General features: G+C 44.5%; 1 protein-coding gene across 1 annotated transcript in view; it reads left to right on the plus strand.

Moving 5' to 3' along the window:
- The first annotated feature begins 1,108 nt into the window (after window positions 1-1,108).
- The window catches only part of ABRAXAS2 (abraxas 2, BRISC complex subunit), a 35,045-nt gene continuing 13,315 nt past the window's right edge, over window positions 1,109-22,838 (plus strand). Inside the window, exons 1-4 of the mRNA XM_054437170.2 lie at window positions 1,109-1,506; window positions 6,198-6,288; window positions 15,971-16,007; window positions 18,770-18,836. Of these exons, the coding sequence (XP_054293145.1) occupies window positions 1,141-1,506; window positions 6,198-6,288; window positions 15,971-16,007; window positions 18,770-18,836 (561 nt within the window). The 5' untranslated portion in view covers window positions 1,109-1,140. The remainder of the gene's footprint in view (window positions 1,507-6,197; window positions 6,289-15,970; window positions 16,008-18,769; window positions 18,837-22,838) is intronic.

Below are 22,838 nucleotides of genomic sequence, written 5' to 3' on the forward strand. Positions count from 1 at the left end.
CTAAGCCATCATATCCCCTGTGACCTGCACGTATACATCCAGATGGCCTGAAGTAACTGAAGAATCACAAAAGAAGTAAAAATGACCGGTTCCTGCCTTAACTGATGACATTACCTTGTGAAATTCCTTCTCCTGGCTCAGAAGCTCCCCCACTGAGCACCTTGTAACCCCCGCCCCTTCCCACCAGAGAACAACCCCCTTTAACTGTAATTTTTCACTACCTACCCAAATCCTATAAATCGGCCCCACCCCTGTCTCCCTTGCTGACTCTCTTTTCGGACTCAGCCCGCCTGCACCCAGTTGAAATAAACAGCTTTGCTGCTCACACAAAGCCCGTTTGGTGGTCTCTTCACACGAACGCGCATGACACTCCTGACCTCAGGTTAACACCCCCCACACAGGCCCCCCCTCCCAAAGTGCTGGGATTACAGGCATGAGCCACCGCGCCCGGCCTTAAATGTTGGCTTTTTGTTTTGTTTTGTTTTGTTTTTGAGACGGAGTCGCACTCTGTCACCCAGGCTGGAGTGCAGTGGCGCGATCTCGGCTCACTGCAAGCTCCGCCTCCCAGGTTCACGCCATTCTCCTGCCTCCCAGGTTCACGCCATTCTCCTGCCTCAGCCTCCTGAGTAGCTGGGACTACAGGCACCCGCCACCACACCCGGCTAATTTTTTGTATTTTTAGTATAGACGGGGTTCCACCGTGTAAGCCAGGATGGTCTCGATCTCCTGACCTCGTGATCCGCCCACCTCGGCCTCCCAAAGTGCTGGGATTACAGGCGTGAGCCACCGCGCTCAGCCTAAATGTTGGCCTTTGTTTTTTTTTTTTTTTTTTTTTTTTTTTTTTTTTTTTTTTTGAGACGAAACTTCGCTCTTGCTGCCCAGGCTGGAGTGCAATGGCACGATCTCGACTCACCGCAACCTCCGCCTCCCGGGTTCAAGCCATTCTCCTCCCTCAGCCTCCCGAGTAGCTGGGATTACAGGCATGTGCCACCACGCCCGGCTAATTTTTGTATTTTCAATATAGACAGGGTTTCTCCATGTTGGTCAGGCTGGTCTCGGACTCCTGACCTCAGGTGATCCGCCCGCCTCGGCCTTCCAAAGTGCTGGGATTACAGGCGTGAGCCACTGCGCCCGGCTAGAATGTTGTCTTTTAATACTAAGGTTTCACTTGCAAAGGGAAAGAACTGTTTGCGGAACTATCAACCGCTGTCTGAGGCGTGTCGGAAGCGACACCCCTGCGGAGGATACGGTGCCGGTGTCGGGGTCCTTCCGATCGCGAACACCGGCGTTCCTCAGCCTTCAAGACTAGGAGCGTTCAGGGCCCTCGGCCGCTGCCAGCCGCAGACTCCACTTCCCATGATGCCAAGGGGTCGGGCCGTCCGGAAGGCCGTGTGCCCTCCGCGGGGCATGATGGGGGAGCTGGAGATTTCCATCATGGCGGCGTCCATTTCGGGCTACACCTTCAGTGCTGTGTGTTTCCACAGCGCCAACAGCAACGCGGACCACGTAGGTGCCGGGCCCCCTGCCGCGCCCGCTGGGGGCTTTCAGCCTCTGTCTCAGGCCGGCGCTCGCGGCCAAGCCGGGACCTCATGCGGCTCGCCCCCTGGGCACCAGGGCCGGCCGGAGGAGCTGGTGACCCGGGCGGCTCCCGCCCCCGGTGAGCTCTTGCCTCTGGGGGCTCCTTCGCCCCGGGACAGGCCCCCTGGCTTCGCTCTCTCAGCCGCTCCGCCGTCCCGGCACAGCCGTCTCCCGTGCAGCAAAGCTGTCTCACCTGGCCTCCTGCAGTGTCAGGAGTCGCTCGGTGGAAACCGAGCGCCTGCCCGTCCCTGAAAGTCGGGCTTCTAGACTTAAGAGGGACGCACGGGGTCGGGAAGGAATCTAGAGGCCCGGCGTTTAGTCCAGGAGGCGAGATACTCAGCCCCGCCCGCCGGTCTCACAGGTTGTCGTGGGGGTGCTACGAGTGAAACCGTGACTGTCATTATTGATACTTGCTAGACACGGTTGTGTGTTTTCTTCGCCCTGATGCAAAATGGAGAATGTAAACAGGAGCGTTCGGTGCAGGGTCTATTTTGTATTTCCTTGAAGTTGCGTGTTTAGTTCTTTGTGACTAGTTCTTTCACTAGTCACAGTGAAATAGGGAAGTGACAGGCCCACTACTGAGTGATGGGAAATGCATAGGCTGTGGAGCCCACAGGAGGAGCAGATCCTGTCTGTTTCAGTGTCTTTATTTTACAGATTGTCTTTTAACGTCATTGGCCTCTGATTGGAAATGCTTTGTGAAACTAGATCACTTCTCTCTTAAAGGAGGTATATAATTTGGCCACCAAATTGGGGGATTATTTTAAGTGATGTTAATAGTGAATGATTCAAACTCATTAAACCTATGCGTGGGGTTTTTGGTTGTCATTACAAAGCAAAATGGTACACTGCAGAAGGAGGAACTGCATTTGGTTTGATGTCAGCAATCTTAGCTTCCATTAATAAAAACTGATTTCACAGGGAGGTGATTCCATTAGTAAATTGAATGCAATTAAATTATTGTACCTTTTCATCTCTTCAGTGTTGATGGTAGAACTTAATGATAGGAATAGAAATATATACATCATGGGTTTTTCCAGAGGCAGCTTTGAAGACTATGGCCTAGGGTACTACAACCAGCTATTTAATAATGTAATATAGTTCCATATGTAAGAGTTTGTGATACCCCTAGTGTCCATGGACTATTAAAAGTGGGTCCTTTACTCTATTTCTTGAGTGCCTACTAATATCACAGTTTATGTACATGGCAAGATTATTGTAAGAACAAGCAGCTACCTGTTGAAAAAAATTAATTCAAAATATATCCCTTAATATCTACTCTGCAAGGCGTGGTGCTAGACTTCATAGAAATTTTCACCAATGCCAATAGTTTGCAACTGTGTTTTATATGACCATGCCTGTTTATATTAACTTTGCCACAATTATAGATGTGGAATCCTTGAAAATAATTTCAATTTTAAGGTTGAAGAACCAACAATTTACTTTTGTAGTACATACTTATTTTGTCCAGTCAAGAAATTAATTTAAAACCACTCATCTGTAGACCTGGGGCTAGCATACTTTTCTGTACAGGGCCAGACAGTAAACTTTGTAGGCTTTGCAAGCCATATGGTCTCTATAGCAACTATTCAACTCTGCTATTATTGGGAGAAAGCATCTATAGACAATAAAAGATTCAAGTGACTGTTATTAGCTGGACACGGTAGCTCATGCCTGTAATCCCAGCACTTTGGGAGGCTGAGGCGGGCAGATCACCTGAGATCAGGAGTTCAAGACCAGCCTGACCAACAAGGAGAAACTCCGTCTCTACTGAAAATATAAAATTAGCTGGGCGTGGTGGTGCATGCCTGTAATCCCAGCTACTAGGGAGGCTGAGGCAGGAAAATCGCTTGAACCCGGGAGGCAGAGGTTGTGGTGAGTCGAGATCACGCCATTGCACTCCAGCCTGGGCAACAAAAATAATAATAAAATAAAATAAAAACATAGAAACCATTTTTAGCTTACAGGCCATACATTAATAAGCATTAGGCTGGAATCAGTCCCCATGCCGTAGTTTGCCAACTCCTACTATAAAGTAACAGTGGCTCAGATAATCCAGACCAGTAGACGTATACACATTCCTCTTGTACTTGGCTTTAGAATGTCCTTTAAAAAAAAAAATTACAGACGAGGTCTTGCTATGTGGCCCAGACTGATCTCAAACTCCTGGCCTTAAGCGATCTTCCATTTTTGACCTCTTAAAGTGTTGAGATTACAGGCGTGACCCACCGCATCTGACCTAGAATTTCTTGATGTCACTGTTGAGTTATATCGTTGTTCCACAAATGGAAGACTGTTGTAGGGTTACCAGATGAAATACAGCACACTCAGTTAATTTGAATTTTAGATAAATAGCAATTTATAGTATAAGTATATCCCAAAACTTACAAAAGAATTATTTATTATCTAAAATTAAAATTTTATTGTGTGTCTTATATCTTTTTTGCTAAATCCAGCAACCCAATACTGTAGAATACTAGGGATCTAGCTATGTTCTTAAGGTCTAAAGTTCTGTGTGAATATGAAATTATTTTTTCACTTTGATTTTTTGAAAGTGGGTATTTGTTTTGTTTGTCTTTTGCTTGTGACAAGACAAAACCGCGTTTGTGGTGAGAATTCATAACTGAAAGATTTTCATAGGGTAAAACAAGCTTATTTAGGCAGTGTTTCTGAAATTAGTAGTCATGGACACTCCTTTGGATCTCAGAGAGTTTTTTTTTTAAAGGGAATATATATATTTCTTTTTTTCTTCTTTTTTTTTTTTTTGAGACGGAGTCTTGCTCTGTCATCCAGGCTTGAGTGCAGTGGCACAATCTCGGCTCACTGCAACCTCCGTCTCCTGGGTTCAAGCGATTCTTCTGCCTCAGCCGCTCTAGTAGCTGGGATTACAGGTGCGCACCACCACACCCAGCTAGTTTTTGTATTTTTAGTAGAGACAGGGTTTCTCCGTTTTGGCCAGGCTGGTCTCAAACTCCTGACCTCAGGCAGTCCACCCACCTCGGCCTCCCAAAGTGCTGGGATTACAAGCAAGAGCCACCGTGCCCGGCCTATATATTTCCTAAGTTTGAGAAATGCTCTGTGCTGATTTGGTATTTTAGGACGCTCCCCCTCCTCAAATCAAATACAAAAACTAGACTGTAAAGTATCTGTCTTTCCCCACTCCCATAGATTCTCACTTTAAACTGGAAATGTTTTTAAACTAGGAAACTTCATTAATTGATTTGAAGGATCAACTTAGAATAGAAGGATATATCGTACAAGGGCATTGTTTCAACAAATTTATTCAACCAGTGTTAGTGAGGCACCTACTAAGTGTTAGGCATTGTGGTGGGTGCTGAGATAGAGCAGTGAATAAGCACACAGTTCCTGCTCTCGTGGAGTTTACATTCTGGCAAGGGATAATAAATGTATTTATTTATAAATATGTAATATGATGGATAGTGAGAAGACCAAGAAGAAAGAGAATGTAAGGTAAAGGGGGCAGAGTGCCTGGCAGATGCTATTTCCATTAAGTTGGTCAGGCAAGGCCTCTCTGATAAGGTGCCATTTGAGTAAAGACCTGAATGAAGGAAAGGAGTAAGCCGTGTGATATCTGGGGAGAGAGATTCCAGGACAGCTTCTCAGTTCAACCCTCTGTATAGGAAAGTTACTTTAGGATTTAGAGTATGTCTTCTCCCAGCTGTGCTTGTGCAGAACATGGCAGCAAGTACACAAAGAGTAGGTAATAAGCCAAGTAATCTACAATCAACTGTGGTGGTAAATGCCCTCCAAAAGTGTAAATAAGTTAACCTCTGCATTTATTAAAGAAAAAGGTTAGGCTGGGCGCAGTGGCTCAAGCCTGTAATCCCAGCACTTTGGGAGGCCAAGGCAGGCGGATCATGAGGTTAGGAGATCGAGACCATCCCGGCTAACACGGTGAAACCCCGTCTCTACTAAAAATACAAAAAATTAGCTGGGCGTGGTGGCAGGCGCCTGTAGTCCCAGCTACTCAGGAGGCTGAGACAGGAGAATGGCACGAACCCGGAAAGCGGAGCTTGCAGTGAGCAGAGATCGTGCCACTGCACTCCAGCCTGGGTGACAGAGCAAGATTCCATCTCAAAAAAAAAAAAAGAAAAAAAAAGACAAGAAAAAGGTTCATGTGGATGATGGGAAATTTAATTGTTTTGCTAAAATCCTAATTTTCTATGCCAGCCTGTATAAACGCATTTAGTTGTCATTGTGTTAACTTTATCTTTTCATCATCAGCGATGTTTTTACAACAACGAAATAAATTGTATGTGATTTCAAGAAAACAACTTTGAAATATTTCTACTTCCTGAGTTTTTTGACATTGGTTATGATACTTAAGATTTAGGTGATGAAATTCACTCTTCCAAAAACAGGGAAGAGTTGAAGGGATTAAAATAATATTTTATCTTGTTATCCTTTTTTGGAACAATCCAATTAATAGATATACCTCAGATTGCTTTAGTCTGTTGGTTTATAGAATAGTGGTTTACATGGGAAGCTTGTTTGGATTATTGTGAAAATTATAAATTTATATGTCCTCAATTCCTCTTAATTTCAGTAAAAGTCATTTTTATTTTTAGTCTGCAACTATTTTCTTTAATTACTTTTAGGAAGGATTTTTACTGGGAGAGGTAAGACAAGAGGAAACGTTTAGCATCAGTGACTCACAAATCAGCAACACAGAATTTCTGCAAGTAATTGGTAAGTAAATTTCTCAATGACCTTAGAAATATCTTTTTTGTATATTTACTTAATGTTTGTTTTGTTGTTTTGCCCTTAACTGATTTTATCCTAAAGAATTCAAAGAGTATGCCGGGCGCGGTGGCTTACGCCTGTAATCCCAGCACTTTGGGAGGCCGAGGTGGGTGGATCACGAGGTCAGGAGATCGAGACCATCCTGGCTAACACGGTGAAACCCTGTCTCTACTAAAAATACAAAAAAATTAGCCGGGTATGGTGGTGGGCGCCTGTAGTCCCAGCTACTCAGGAGGCTGAGGCTGGAGAATGGCGTGAACCTGGGAGGCGGAGCTTGCAGTGAGCCGAGATCGTGCCACTGCACTCCAGCCTGGGGGACAGAGCAAGACTCTGTCTCAAAAAAAAAAAAAAAAAAAATCAAAGAGTATGTAGAAAAAAAACGAAAATAAGGCCGGCCATGGTGGCTCATGCCTGTAATCTCAGCACTTTGGGAGGCTGAAGTAGGTGGATCACCTGAGGTCAGGAGTTCGAGACCAGCCTGGCCCACATGGTGAAACCCTGTCTCTACTAAAAATACAAAAATTAGCCGGGCGTGGTGGCGGGTGCCTGTAATCCCAGCTACTCAGAATGCTGAGGCAGGAGAATCGCTTGAACTCAGGAGGCGGAGGTTGCAGTGAGCCAAGATGTTGTCTCAAAAAGAAAGAAAAAAACTAAAATTATTTGCACTAATAAATGATATGAAATGTTTTTGTGTCAGTATAAAGTCAGAGAAAACAGAATGTCTAGCTATAAATATGGGTCTTCTATAAAGTATTCCTTACCCACCAATGGGGGTGACTGTCACTGAATTGCTGTGTGACCACTTGATTGATAGTCTCTTCAAAACCACCATGAACCTCAAGTTTGCAAATCAGGCTCTCCCCATTGCCGGTATCACCTCATACCATAACGAATTCATATATTGTGCTGGTCCTTCCTAAAGGGATCCAGCAAGGATATTTACATTTGTTTACATGGGATATTTACTAAACCTATACAGCCTTCTGAGGGATAAGCCAAATACCCACTTCGGAGGAGATATCTGGGGAAGATGAAGGAGTCTTTATAGCTATAGACGCGCCCACTGTCTTTGGATCAGCCTCCTTTTGATAAATAGAGGTCATAGTCCTTTCAGGTACACTTCAGGCAGATCACCAAACTGCATATCCTAATACTCTGAACAAAGCAAGGAACTTTTCATTTATTTATGCAGCAAACTTTTTTTTTTTTTTTTTTTGAGACAGAGTCTTGCTCTGTCGCCCAGGCTGGAGTGCAGTGGTGTGATCTCCGCTCACTGCAAGCTCCGCCTCCCAGGTTCAGGCCATTCTCCTGCCTCAGCCTCCCGAGTAGCTGGGACTACAGGCGCCTGCAACCACGCCCGGCTAATTTTTTTGTGTTTTTAGTAGAGACGGGGTTTCACCGTGTTAGCCAGGACGGTCTCGATCTCCTGACCTCGTGATCCGTCCGCCTCAGCCTCCCAAAGTGCTGGGATTACAGGCGTGAGCCACCGCGCCCGGCAATGCGGCAAACATATATTGAAGAACTTTCATATGTGAGGCGTGTGCTGGGCAGTGAAGGAAATACCCAGAATCATCCCTGCCTCCTAGAGCTGTGGGGAGGATTAGACAGGCAGGAAGAAATACCAGACAGTGCGAGAAGAATGCTATAAGAAAGTAACAGAGAAAATCCCCGAACTGCCCAAAGTTGAGAGGAAAACTGCTAGTGGGGAAATCAGTAAAGATGTGTGTCAGGAGGTAAACTTAATGGGCAGTACATTCAGGGGAGCACAGAACAAGGTCTGTATAAAACACATAGTGAATCTGGCCTGTTCATATGACTAAAATACAGAATATGTGGAGATTAGTGGTTTGTGGTTTGAAATACTGTTGACTAGCTGGGTGCAGTGGCTCATGCCTGTAATCCCAGCACTTTGGGAGGCCAAGTTGGGCGGATTGCCCGAGGTTGGGAGTTCAAGACCAGCCTGACCAACATGGGGAAACCTCGTCTCTACTAAAAATACAAAAATTAGCCAGGTGTGGTGGCACATGCCTGTAATCCCAGCTACTCGGGAGGCTGAGGCAGGAGAATCGCTTGAACCTGGGAGGCGGAGGTTGTGGTGAGCTGAGATTGTGCCATTCCACTCCAGCCTGGGCAACAAGAGCGAAACTCTGTCTCAAAAAAAAAAAAAGAAAAATAAAGAAATACTGTTGGCAAGTGGCAAGTTTGGTCATGTTGGGAGCAAATAATTAATTTCAAGCCTGTTCTGATAGGCTTCTAGTATGTGGGGTAGGGGACAAGGGTGTTTTATTTATTTATTTATTCATTTATTTTTGAGACGTAGTCTGGCTCTGTCGCCCAGGCTGGAGGGCAGTGGCGTCATCTCAGCTCACTGCAACCTCCGCCTCCTGGGTTCAAGCGATTCTCCTGCCTCAGCCTCCCGAGTAGCTGGGATTACAGGTGCATGCCACCATGCCCGGCTAATTTTTGTATTTTTAGTAGAGACGGGGTTTCTCCATGTTGGTCAGGCTGGTCTCGAACTCCTGGCCTCAGGTGATCTACCTGCTTTGGCCTCCCGAAGTGCTGGGATTACAGGTGTGAGTCACCACGCCTGGCCCCAAGGGTGTGTATTGAAGTTAGGTCAGGATTAAGGGGAATCAAGAGGCTGAACTACCTCCTAATGCAGGCTTGTCCAACCCACGGCCTGTAGGGTGCATGCAGCCCACGACAGCTTTGAATGAGGCCCAACACAAATTTGTAAACTTTCTGCAAACATTATGAGATTTTTTTTTTTTTTTTTTTTTGAGACCGAGTTTCACTCTTGTTTCCCAGGCTGGAGTGCAATGGCGCAATCTTGGCTCACCACAACCTCCACCTCCCGGATTCAAGCAATTCTCCTGCCTCAGCCTCCCGAGTAGCTGTGAATACAGGCATGTGCCACCATGCCCGACTAGTTTTTGTATTTTTAGTAGAGATGGGGTTTCTCCATGTTGGTCAGGCTGGTCTCGAACTCCCGACCTCAGGTGATCCGCCCGCCTTGGCCTCCCAAAGTGCTGGGATTGCAGGCATGAGTCACCACACCCAGCCATTATGATATTTTTTTGCAATTTTTTTAAGCTCATCAGCTAGTGTTAGTATATTTTATGTGTGGACCAAGACAATTCTTCTTCCAGTGTGGCCCAGGGAAGCCAAAAGATTGGATACTCCTGCCCCTAGTGGATCAAAACTATAAAACCCACTCGCCACATTATTGACTTATTTACTAAGTAAAAGTTTGAAGCTGGGTGCAGTGGCTCATACCTGTAATCCCAACACTTTGGGAGGCCGAGGCAGGAGGATGGCTTGAGGCCAGGAGTTCAAGACCAGCCTGAGCAAGGTGGCGAGACCCTGTCTCTACAAGAAATTTTTATAATTAGCCAGGTGTGGTGTTGTGCTCTTGTAGTCCTAGCTACTCAGAAAGCCAGATGGAGGATTGTTTGAGCCCGAAAGTTTGAGGCTACAGTGAACCGTGATCATACCAGTTCACTCCAGCCTGAGCAACAGAGCAAGATCTCAGCTTAAAAGAAAAAAGACTTGCGATGTGTGAGACGGTATAGTTAGTCTTTCATCGAGGACTTTTTTTTTTTTTTTTTTTTTTTTGAGATGGAGTCTCGCTCTGTCACCAGGCTGGAGTGCAGTGGTGTAATCTCAGCTCACTGCAACCTCCACCTCCTGGGTTCGAGTGATTGTCCTGCTTCAGCCTCCCGAGTAGCTGGAACTACAGGTGCACGCCACCACTCCCAGCTAATTTTTGTATTTTTAGTAGAGATGAGGTTTCACCATGTTGGCCAGGATGGTCTCGATCTCTTGACCTTGTGATTCGTCCGCCTTGGTCTCCCAAAGTGCTGGGATTACAGGCGTGAGCGACCACGCTGGCCCATCTAGGGTGTTTTTATTTTTCTTTTCGTTTTGCTTAATTCTTTAAAACCCTAAAACAGCCATGCGTGGTGGCTCACGCCTGTAATCCCAGCACTTTGGGAGGCCAAGGTGGGTGGATCATGAGGTCAGGAGGTCGAGACCATCCTGGCTAACATGGTGAAACCTCGTCTCTACTAAAAATACAAAAAATTAGCCGGACGGGCGCCTGTAGTCCCAGCTATGCAGGAGGCTGAGGCAGGAGAAGGACGTGAACCTGGGAGGCGGAGGTTGCAGTGAACTGAGATCTGCGCCACTGCACTCCAGCCTGGGCGACAGAGCGAGACTCCATCTCAAAAAAAAAAAAAAAAAAAAATCCTTAAACAGAATTTTGTTTCATAGAACATCTGTGCAGTTATTTATTGTATGCACCTGAGTTTTCAAGCATAATCTGGAAGATGAGGGTTAAATTGCCACCTGCAGTTAACGGACAGCAAACCATGAAAGAAAGACCTCTCTTACCTAGCATGATCACAAAAATAGCACATCTGATTAATACTCTGGCTGTTTATTTTTAAAGAAATAGGGCCGGGCATGGTGGCTTAAGCCTGTAATCCCAGCACTTTGGGAGGCCGAGGTGGGCAGATCACGAGGTCAGGAGAGGTCAGGAGATCGAGACCATCCTAGCTAACACGGTGAAACTCCGTCTCTACTAAAAGATATAAAAAATTAGCTGGGTATGGTGACACGTGACTATAATCCCAGCTACTCAGGAGGCTGAGGCAGGAGAATGGCGTGAACCTGGGAGGCGGAGCTTGCAGTGAGCAGAGATTGTGCCACTGCACTCCAGCCTGGGCGAGAGAGCGAGACTCCATCTCAAAAAAAAAAAGAAATATAATAAAACATAATTAATTTTGTTTTGTTTTGTTTTGTTTGAGATGGAGTTTCACTTTTGTTGCCCAGGCTGGAATGCAATGGCGCACAATCTTGGCTTACCGCAACCTCCGCTTCCCAGGTTCAAGTGATTCTCCTGCTTCAGCCTCCCAAGTAGCTGGGATTACAGGCATACACCACCATGACCAGCTAATTTTGTATTTTTAGGAGAGACGGGGTTTCTCCATGTTGGTTAGGCTGGTCTTGAACTCCCGACCTTGGGTGATCCGCCCACCTTGGCCTCCCAAAGTGCTGGGATTACAGACGTAAGCCACCACGCCCAGCCCAAATAATTAAAATTCTATATAGCATAAATTACTGATTCTTTGATTCATAAACCATCTGCCTCTTGCAGTAAATACCTGTTTTCATGGTTTTGTAGATATGGAGAAGTAACAATCAGTGGGGAGACCCTGTTAGTACAGGGCCATGACAACTATCTTTTGCTGTACAATCTTTAACTTATTAGCGATGTTCAGTTCATTGAAACAATTATGGATCTCATGGACAAAATGTTTACTAGTATTATCTTAAATGTGTTGTTCCCATTGTAACATTTTTCTTTTAAAAATAAATATAGCTGAGTGAGGTGGCTCACACCTGTAATGCTTTCAAAGGCCGTGGTGGGAGGATTGCTTGAGGCCAGGAGTTCAAGACCGGCTTGGACAATATAGGAAGACCCTGTCTCTACAAAATAAAAAAATTAGCTAGGCATGGTGGCACACACCTGTAGTCTCAGCTACTTGGGAGGCTGTGGTGGGAGGATCACTTGAGCCTAGGAGATTGAGGCTACCCTGAACTGTGACCATGCCACTGCACTCCAGCCTAGGTGATAGAGCAAGACCTTGTCTCAAAAATAAATAAATAAATACACATTTGAAAGCATAAACTGGGAACTCTGGAAAACCTGGGTTGAAAAGTCAAACATTAGGAAAAGTGCATTGAGTAGTATTCACTACCAGTTGTATAAAGAGATTTTCTGGCATAGCTTACCCTCCAAAATAACAATGTTTTAAATACAATAAATTGACCACATTTATTATTTGTTGAAAATGTCTCACTCCATGCACAGACGCCTTTCCATTACTCTTTGCAATAATGAAGACTCAATATAGAATATCACATTTTGGGCCGGGCGTGGTGGCTCATGCCTGTAATCCCAGCACTTTGGGAGGCCAAGGCAGGCGGATCACATGAGGTCAGGAGTTCAAGACCAGCCTGGCCAACATGGTGAAACGCCATCTCTACTAAAGTACAAAATTAGCCAGGCGAGGTGGTGCACGCCTGTAATCCCGGCTACTTGGGAGGCTGAAGTACAAGAATCGCTTGAACGTGGGAGGCGGAAGTTGCAGTGAGTCGAGATCGTGCCACTGCACTCCAGCCTGGGCAACAAAGCGAGACTCCGTCTCAACAACAACAAAAAAGAATATCACATTTTGAACATGAAATGTCTGCATCTTGTTTGGAATATGTATGAATTGAAAAAGCTGTGCTAACTCACTTGAAGCAGAGCTGTCCACCCTTAGTTCTAGGAGTGGCAGGGAGAAGGCAGCAACAGAAGTGTCCTTAGTTAATGAGGTGATGCAGTAACAATTACTGGAAAGAATGAAAGGAGGAAGGAGAAGAAATGTTCAACTCACCCAACAGAAAGAGAAGCAAGAACAACAGTACCACACAGCAGGGATTTGTAAAGAAACGTGTGCCGAGAGGTGATATGTACATGAACAGGTGTCTACTGTGTTGTTGAGGCACAAGAAACTCTGGAAATTCCAGGTGAGGCTGCCCAGCCCCTGCCTGCTTCCAGAGTTTTACCTGTCGGTTAGGGTGTCCTCCAACTTCACTTCGATCTGCAGCTTTTTCATGTTTGAGATCATCACCCTGTTTTTCCATGAGTGCTTAGTATTGCAAAACATCTTAGAAAGCTTTAACTTCCTTCAAAAAGTACCACACAGTATCTATAGAATGTCTTTAGCGTGCTTCTAATCCAGTTTGTAAATTTGAAAGAAACTGCTTTGGTAACAGTGCGCATTCAGAGTTCAGAACTTACTCCAGGAATTTCATTAAATGACAGTTCTTTAAAGTAGAAGATGAGTTTTTATTTTCCCTGAACTCTAGGTAATATTTTTGCAACAAAGATTCTGCATCCTAATTACTAACAGTATCTCTGGAATAACTTATGATGGTATACTTTATCATTTTTATTTATTTATTTATTTTGAGGTGAAGTTTCGCTTTTGTTGCCCAGGCTGGAGTGCAATGGCGCAATCTTGGCTCACTGCAACCCCTGCTTCCCGGTTTCAAGCGATTCTCCTGCCTCAGTCCCCCAAGTAGCTGGGATTACAGGCATGCGCCACCATGCCTGGCTAATTTTGTATTTTTAGTAGAGACGGGGTTTCACCTTCTGGTCAGGCTGGTCTCAAACTCCTGACCTCAGGTGATCCAACCTCCTCAGCCTCCCAAAGTGCTGGGATTACAGGCGTGAGCCACCACGCCCGGCCTCTATCATTTTTAGTGATAAAAAGAAGGAAATATTACTAGGTGAGGTTTTATTTGTACTTTTTTTTGTTTTTGTTTTTGAGACCGAGTCTCACTCTGTTGCCCAGGCTAGAGTGCAATGGTGCGATCTCGGCTCACTGCAACCTCCGCCTCCTGGGTTCAAGTGATTCTCCCACACCTCAGCCTCCCAAGCAGCTGGGATTACAGGTACCCACCATCATGCCCGACTCATTTTTGTATTTTTGTAGAGACAGGTTTTCACCATATTGGCCAGGCTGGTCTTGAACCCCTAACCTCAGGTGATCCACCCACCTCGGCCTCCCGAAGTGCTGGGATTACAGGTGTGAGCTACCGCACCTGGCCTTTATTTATTTATTTATTTATTTATTTATTTATTTATATTTTTGAGATAGAGTCTTGCTCTGTCATTCAGGCTGGGGTGTAGTGACATGATCTTGGCTCACTGCAACCTGTGCCTCCTGGGTTCAAGCAGGTCTCCTGCCTCAGCCTCCCGAGTAGCTGGGATTACAGGCGCGTGCCACCACACCCAGCTAATTTTTGTATTTTTAGTAGAGATGGGGTTTCACCATGTTAGCCAGGCTGGTCTCAAACTCCTGACCTCGTGATCCGCCCACCTCGGCCTCCCAAAGTGCTGGGATTACAGGTGTGCACGACTGTGCCCGGCTTTAATTTATTTTTATAAGACTAGTCAAGTGCAGTAGTGAGAAGGGGGAGAGAGTAGAACAAGGGTTCAGCCTGTAACCATAAACAATCAACTGAGATAACTCTACCTTCAGACCAACCAAGGTAAGGTTTATCTTACTGCATAGCTGGGCAAATGAACTTTTCTTTCCTGTGGAAATACTTCATTCTGACAACATTGACACAAGTACAGAAGCTACAGGGCCTAGTCCCATGTCCTTGAAGGCTGTGGTTCCTTTTTTTTTTTTTTTTTTTTATTTATATTGAGACGGAGTCTTGCACTGTCGCCCACGCTGGAGTGCAGTGGCGCGATCTTGGTTCACTGCAAGCTCCACTTCCCGGGTTCATGCCATTCTTTTGCCTCAACCTCCCGAGTAGCTGGGACTACAGGCGCCCACCAACATGCCTGGCTAATTTTTTGTATTTTTGGTGGAGACGAGGTTTCACCGTGTTAGCCAGGATGGTCTCAATCTCCTGACCTCGTGATCCACCCACCTGGGCCTCCCAAAGTGCTGGGACTACAGACGTGAGCCACTGCGCCCGGCCTGTGGTTTCCTTTTAATTGAGTTAAAATTACAGCCTGGAACTCTGAGGCTGTGGTTTTTTAAATAACGGGTGATGAGCTGCTCTCTAGGAGAATGTGATTAATATAACTGAATGGTCAGTTAGTTTCATGGTCTTATAAAGAAACCCAGACCCTAAGTCCCCGGATGAGCTCAAAGAAATTGTTCACTCTGCTTAATCACAGCAACTTTTCAGAAGCTGTTACGATCTACGCTGTAATGATTATTTCCCTCGGTACTGACCATCTTTGAAAGGGTTAATAGACTTACAGCATTCCTTCTTCTTCAAAACACCTGGCCCAAGTTGTCATGAGTTATTACCGGTTATTAATGGTAGGGTGAGGGTGGTTAAGGCCCTCTGTCCCCAGGCTGTCCTCGCAGGTTTTTTTTGTTTTTTTTTTTTAATATGAGACAGAGTTTTGCTCTGTTGCCCAGGCTGGAGCGCAGTGGTGCGATCTCTATTCACTGCAGCCTCAGCCTTCTGGGTTCAAGCGATTCTCCTGCCTCAGCCTCCCGAGTAGCTGGGATTACAGGCACCCGCCACCACTCCCAGCTAATTTTTGTATTTTTAGTAGAGACGGGGTTTCACCATGTTGACCAGACTGGTCTTGAACTCTTGACCTAGTGATCCATCCGCCTCAGCTTCCCAAAGTGCTGGGATTACAGGCGTAAGCCACCGTGCCCCACCTGTCCTCACAGCTTTTATCCCACTTGATTAAATGCTTCCAGTCAGTGGTTGCTTTTTCCCGTGATGCTTTTTTAAATAGATAAGATTGAATAAGGCACACAATCGCTGCATATTCCTGAATAATATCTTTCAGATGTGTGCTCATCATACATGGACAAATAGAAATAGAACTTTCATTCTGTAGTCTCCTTTATTCTGAGAGTGTGTCACTGAGGGTGAGTGTTCAGACTGGTGTACATGTAGCAACTGTTTGGCAGAGGAAAAAGCTGTCTTTGTTGTCCGAGATTTTGATTTAAAAAAAAAAGTCCTGAGCTATTTTATAGTTGCCTATGTCTTACATGATTAACTAAGATGTATTTCCTCTTTCTAATTACAGAAATCCATAACCATCAGCCTTGTTCAAAACTTTTTAGGTAAGCCACGTGTAAGCTTTTAGTCCTTATTAAAAGGATTGATTGATAAAAAAAACTAGTGAATTTTGGCCTGTAGCTGATTGTGGCTGTAAAATCATGAGGGTACCCAAATCCATGTATTTATTGAGTGCTGTGTACACGGCACTGTGTTAGGTTAGGAAAAGGGAAGGGGAGAGTGTCAATTGTGGGCTTAGTGATTTAGAATGGAAGTATTTCCTCTTAGCCTATCAAGGGCTCTTCAATTATAGAGAACAAAGTTAATCAACATAAAATAATTCAATGGATGTTCTTAATGAGGAATAAAAAATGTTTAGTGTTCAACTTTAAAAATGTAAGAAAAAGGAGCATAAAACGTTCTTTTTGTGTTTATTGAAGTGAATACAGTAGTCCCTCGGGCAATATGTGGCAAGACTCCAGAAATCATGGCTAGTACTGAACCCTATCTATATGTACTATGGTTTTTCCTATATGTACATACCTCATGAAGTTTCACTTGTGAATGAGGCACAGTAGGAGATGATTGAAGTTATGTGAATGTGTCCACTCACTCTCAAACATGTTTGAGAGATTGACCAAGGGTAACTGAAACTGGAAAGTGAAACCACAGATAAGAGGGGGACTACTGTATACACCAATGCCATAGTATGACCAACTAAAGGACAGAACGAAAAAGAAATGAAGGGAGAAACGTTCAGAAAGGAGAACGCGTACAACAGAGAGACACCTGGAGGGAAAAGAGTGAGGAAGAGAAAGTCCAGGGTCTCTTACTCACTGGACTTCCCCCCAAACCACCACCAGGCCTGTGCCTTCTTTCTCAGCCCCAAACCCTTCCACCTAATGGCTGGGATCATGATTTCAACTCTGTGTTTCAAAAAACTCCCTGAGACCAAACTTCTTACCCCTTTCCAAAAGCCAGGCCACTACTTCCCTTCTAGCACTGCCCACACGAATACAATCAGCGTTCTTGATCAGCACTTCCTTCCGTAACGCCAGCCAGCCCTTTCTGCCTGCCTCTTCCTGCTGTTCCCTGCAGTTTTCACCCTGACCACTCTCCCACTGTCAGCTGGCCCAAACACCTGGCCCCCTTGCACCCAAAAATCCCTGGGGACTTGTGTCATATTCACTCTCGCACATCCACCCCCACCTATTTGATTGCTTCAGAGAATTGTCACCATGCAAGATGGCTACCTATAAATGAAGCCATCAGTTGCTGAGAACCTCGCCTCTTTTGGATTTACACATAAGCAAAACAGGAATGGGGAAGCAAGACGAGCAGCCAGCAGTTCGTTTGAGAGGAATCTCAGAGCAAGTGAAATTGTTTGGCTCTGGTTCACACATTGCTTCTGTCTGGTCTACGAAGGTGTCTGATTTGGTCTTGACTGTCCAAAGCTTCACTAGGTGTACCCTGCCTCAGCCTTCTCAGGGATTCATTAAAATACTGTCAGCAAAGTAGTACCAGAACAAGGACTTGAGTTTAAAGAATAGACTCAGTTGGCTGGGTGTGGTGGCTCACACCTGTAATCCCAGCACTTTGGGAGGCCAAGGCAGGCGGATATGAGGTCAGGAGATCCAGACCATCCTGGTTAACACAGTGAAACCCCATCTCTACTAAAAATACAAAAAATTAGCCAGGTGCGGTGGCGGGCGCCTGTAGTCCCAGCTACTTGGGAGGCTGAGGCAGGAGAATGGCATGAACCTGGGATGTGGAGCTTGGAGTGAGCCAAGATCGTGCCACTGCACCCCAGCCTGGGTGACAGAGCGAGACTCCATCTCAAAAAAAAAAAAAGAATAGACTCAGTTATTAGAGCCAAAAGAAATCTTAGATAACATCTGTCTATTCCAAACTCCTTATTTTGCAAAAAATGGAATGGAAACCAGGTGAAGTGACTTGCCCCAGATCATAGTGAGAAACAGAACTGGAGCTGAAGCTGGAGCTTGTGTCTCTTGCCTTCCAAGTCAGTGGCTTTTTTTGTTTTTTTGTTTGTTTTTAACCATATCTTGAACTCCTTTCTGGCTTATAAGGCCTGGGTTTATGGTGGTAGGAAAGAGGTAGAGGTGTGGCTTTCCCAAGCCTACGTCCAGTGGTAGAGGAGGCCCACGCATCATTATACCTGGATGCACACCACGGGATCCTGGTCACGTTGGTCTCTTTTGGGGGTGATTGTATTAGGTTTGAAGCTAGCCAGACCTGGCTTCAAATTCCAGCCCTTCTGTCTACTAGCCCTATGATTTAGAGGAAGTCACTTGGCCTTGGTGTGTTTATCTATGAAACTGGGAATAAAACTTGTGGAATTGTTGGGTCAAACTAATACCTCCCAGCACTGAGGCAAGAATGGAATGAAACAACCTGAGAAAGTAGGCAGCCCAGTGTCTTCTTCCACATCCCACAAATGTTTATTTCCCTTCTTCGTTGCTCAGAAAATGAGCTGCTACGTTATCTTTTTTTCATAAGTAGTTGATACCTAGAAACAAAGAAAAGATGTCACAGCCATTTGAAACCCCACATTTTATAATTAGTTGCTATCAGCACCTCCCACATGTGGAAGTAATATCTTTTGAATGTAGCAATCTCTTGGGTATTCTTCAATGCAAAAGGTACCTCATTTCAGAAAAGCATTTGGACTGATTTCTCTTTACCTGTGTAAACCTGTGTAAGGTGAGAAATTAGGTCTTCATTAGGGTTACCACAAGCACTTGCAGCTAAGCACGTCTATGTCACAATACTATGTGGTTTTAGTAAAAGATTTTTTTCTCTTAAACAGTTTTTATGACTACGCAAGCAAAGTGAATGAGGAGAGTTTGGACAGGATTCTTAAAGATCGGAGAAAGGTATGTTCTGTTTGTTGCCCAGTATGATTCTGAAATCGTTCCTTATCACCCAAAAGCTAAAACCAGACAGGAATGTAAAATGGAACAATAAGATTTCATGTTAATATGTAAGAGTTTTGTTAACTTACATAGATTTTTTGATATATCAATAGAAAAATATTTAGATATTTATAGCATGATACCATTATTATTACATGCCTGTAATACCAGCTACTCAGGAGGCTGAGGCATGAGGATTGCTAGAACCCGGGCGGCAGAGGTTGCAGTGAGCCGGGATCGCACCACTGCGCTCCAGCCTGGGAGACAGTGCGAGACTCCATCTCAACTTAAAAAAAAAAGAAAAAAAAAAAGTTGAACACAGGTGTTTTTCCAAAAGGTCATGTATTTATTATTTCTATCAACATTTGCATATGATGTTCTAGTTATGTATAGACTAGGTAAGCAAGTCTGAATACAACTGAAAATAAACCAAAGTTTTATTGTTGCAGTAGTGTCTAATAATGCCATTTGTAATTTACTGTGTTATACTATGTATGGGTTTTACTTTTTTTACCTTGGGATATTAATTCTATAAAAATAGATCCGTTACTAACCATCTCTTGAGGAAGAAAGTACCAATAAAAGTTTTCAACTTGTCAAACAGGAATCAAAATGCCATTGTTTAACAGTGTCAGGAGTAAGTGCAGTTATATTAAAACAACAGCCTTTCTAATGTACAGGAGCAGGTAAGGATAAAAGGAAGGACAGGAAGTGTGGAAGGATAGGTCAGAAGAAAGGCAAATGGCTTTATGCATGATGGTAAACTCAAGAGGTGCCCCATCCTGTAGTCTAACCAAGCTGCCTGCCCAACCAGGAAGGGGTGTTAAAGCAGCCACAGGCATCTCATACTAGTGATTTGCCTGGGAGCAGACATTCTGGCATCTCTTAGCAGCCTGTCCCTCATCTCTCAGATGCTGCCTTACCTCCTCATTTTTCATATTTTAAATTATGAATCTTTATTATACTTTTTTTTTAAGTTTTTTATTTTTTTGAGATGGAGTCTGGCTCTGTCACTCAGGCTGCGGTGCAGTGGCACGATCTCGGCTCACTACAAACTCCACGTCCCAGGTTCAAGCAATTCTTCTGCCTCAGCCTCCTGAGTAGCTGGGACTACAGGGGTGCGCCACCACACCTGGCTAATTTTTACATTTTTAGTAGAGATGGGGTTTCACCATGTTGCCCAGGCTGATCTCTAACTCAGGTGATCCACCTGCCTCGGCCTCCCAAAGTGTTGGGATTATAGGCATGAGCCACCACAGCCAGCCATGAATCTTAATTATACTTTCTAAAACTAAAATTTGTTCTATAAAGATTCTTTTTGGAGCACAATTTTCTAGAGCACTAACTACATATTAGAAGTACCAGGAAGTATTTTTTAAAAACAGATTTCAAATTTTTATTTTATTTGTATTTATTTATTTTGAGATGGGGGTCTCATGCTGTCCCCCAGGCTGGAGTGCAGTGGCATGGTCATGGCTCACTGCAGCCTCGACCTCCCAGGCTCAGGTGATCCTCCCACCTCAGCCCCCCAAGTAGCTGGAACTACAGGTATGCACCACCACACCTGGCTAATTTTTTGTTCTTAGTACAAACGGGATTTTGCCATGTCGCTCAGGCTGGTCTCAAAGTCCTGGGCTCAAGTGATCTGCCCACCTCGGCCTCCCCAAGTGCTGGGATTACAGGTGTGAGCCACTGCACCTGGCAGATTTCAAAATTTTAAGTGAGAAAAATGAGTAAGGACCATGAACAGGAAATTCACAAGAGAAAGAAGAAATCGGCTGGATGCGGTGGCTCATGCCTGTAATCCCAGCACTTGGGGAGGCCGAGGCAGGTGGGTCACAAGGTCAGGAGATTGAGACCATCCTGGCTAACATGGTGAAACCCTGTCTCTACTAAAAATACAAAAAATTAGCCAGGAGTGGTGGCACGCGCCTCTTGTCCCAGGTACTCAGGAGGCTGAGGCAGGAGAATCACTTGAACCCGGGAGGCGGAGGTTGCAGTAAGCAACTGCACACTGCACTGCACACTCCCACCTGGGTGACAGAGCGAGACCCTGTCTTGGAAAAAAAAAAGAAGAAATCCACAAATGGCCAAGAAACAACTGAAAAGATACTCTATCTCAATCAGGAAACACAAATTGAAACGAGATACTATTTTTTGCCCATAAGATTGGGAAAAGAGTAAAAAGGTTAGTAATATCCAGTGTTGGCAAGGCTGCGGGTAACGGGGAAGCAGTAGTTGGTGGAATCTAAATGAATACAGAGATTTGGGAGGACAGTTTTGCAGTCACCGAAAGAATTTTGAATATGCCGTTTCACCTCTAGGAATCTGGCTCAAGAAAATAATTTTACATGGGCACAACAATACAAAAACCTGGAATAACTGAACACTTGAACTCTGTGCGGGGCCATGTTCTGCACACTTCACATGTATTGATACATTTAATCCTTGCACCAGACCCGCGAGGCAAATTGCTCATTTTATAGTTGAGGAAACTAAGGTTAAATCATTTGCTTAAGGTCATCAGCAATTCATGATGGAGCCATGGTTTAAACCAAGCCGTCCGGCCTCAATCCAGTGCACAAGGATGTTTGTTGTTTGGTTATTTTGTAGGGGGGATTTTGAAAGCAACCTAAATGTCCAGCAGTGGGGAGCAGTGAAGTCAGTTCTGTTGGTGCTTCCATACTATGGGAGATGAAGCAGTCCTTAAAAAGAAGGAGAGACGTTTTCATGTAATGACATAGAAAGATCTCTAAGTTATGTTACATGAAAAAAAGCAGTATTGTAGTTTGAGCCCATTTTATATAACAACAAAAGCCTGAGTGGGTGTTCAAATACACAGGAAACGATCTGAAAGGATGCTAGTCAGACTTGGGAAAGGGAGTGAATAAAGGGTGCGGGTATCTATTGATGAAGGAAGAATTTATTTGATAAGGTTTTTTTTTCTTTTAATGACTATGTATTTTATAATTGAAAATAAATTGAAAACAAAGACTCTACAGCCAGGCGCGGTGGCTCATGCCTGTAATCCCAGCACTTTGGGAGGCTGAGGCAGACGGATCACCTGAGGTCAGGAGTTCAAGACCTGCCTGGCCGACATGGCAAAACCCTGTCTCTACAAAAATACAAGAATTAGCTGGGCATGATGGCGGGTGCCTGTAATCCCAGCTACTCGGAAGCCTGAGGCAGGAGAATGGCTTGAACCCAGGAGGTGGAGGTTGCAGTGAGCTGAGATCGCATCATTGCACTCCAACTTGGGCGACAGAGCAAGACTCCAACTCAAAAAAAAAAGGAAGACTCTACTATGTAATCTTTTCAATAGTAGGTAGGGACACATTTGTAAATTAATTTTGGCATTTTTAAGAAGGTTTGCTGTTTGAGACACAGAAGGCCACTCGTTGGTTGCTATCTAAAGTTGACTGCTTTTTCTGCGGCCAAGAGTCTCAAAACAGTTAAAAGTTGGTCTCTAGTTTTGATTTTTTAGAATTTTGTGCTAAAACAAATGTTTGTGTTCTCCTTTGCAATTAGTGATACGAGTTTGTTGCTTCACTTTACTTGGAAAATATGTTTCATTTCCATGATATTTGTTGAGAGTGGGAGCTATATATTTCCTTTGGTACCTTATAGAAAGTATGAACTCTGTAAGGATTTTTTTCAAAAATCTGAATTTCCAGCACAAAGACAGAGATGATATATATACCTTAGATTTCAAAAAAAAGCTTTATAATTCTTGTTTGGATTTTTTCCCCTAGGATAAGTACAAAATTGTATCATTACCTCAAAAGGGTGGTTATATGACCCACAAGGTACATGTAAAATGTTAGGCTTAAGATAGAGGCTAACGTTTTTGATAAGAAAATCCCCCAGTAGGTACAGTTTGGTCACAGGCTGAATTACTATTCTGGCAGAATCCATATGTGCTTACAATGTTTGCACAAGCCTCGGCTTTTAGGCTAAGGCCAA

Source organism: Pongo pygmaeus, chromosome 8, assembly GCF_028885625.2.
Source record: "Pongo pygmaeus isolate AG05252 chromosome 8, NHGRI_mPonPyg2-v2.0_pri, whole genome shotgun sequence".
Taxonomy (NCBI): domain Eukaryota; kingdom Metazoa; phylum Chordata; class Mammalia; order Primates; family Hominidae; genus Pongo; species Pongo pygmaeus.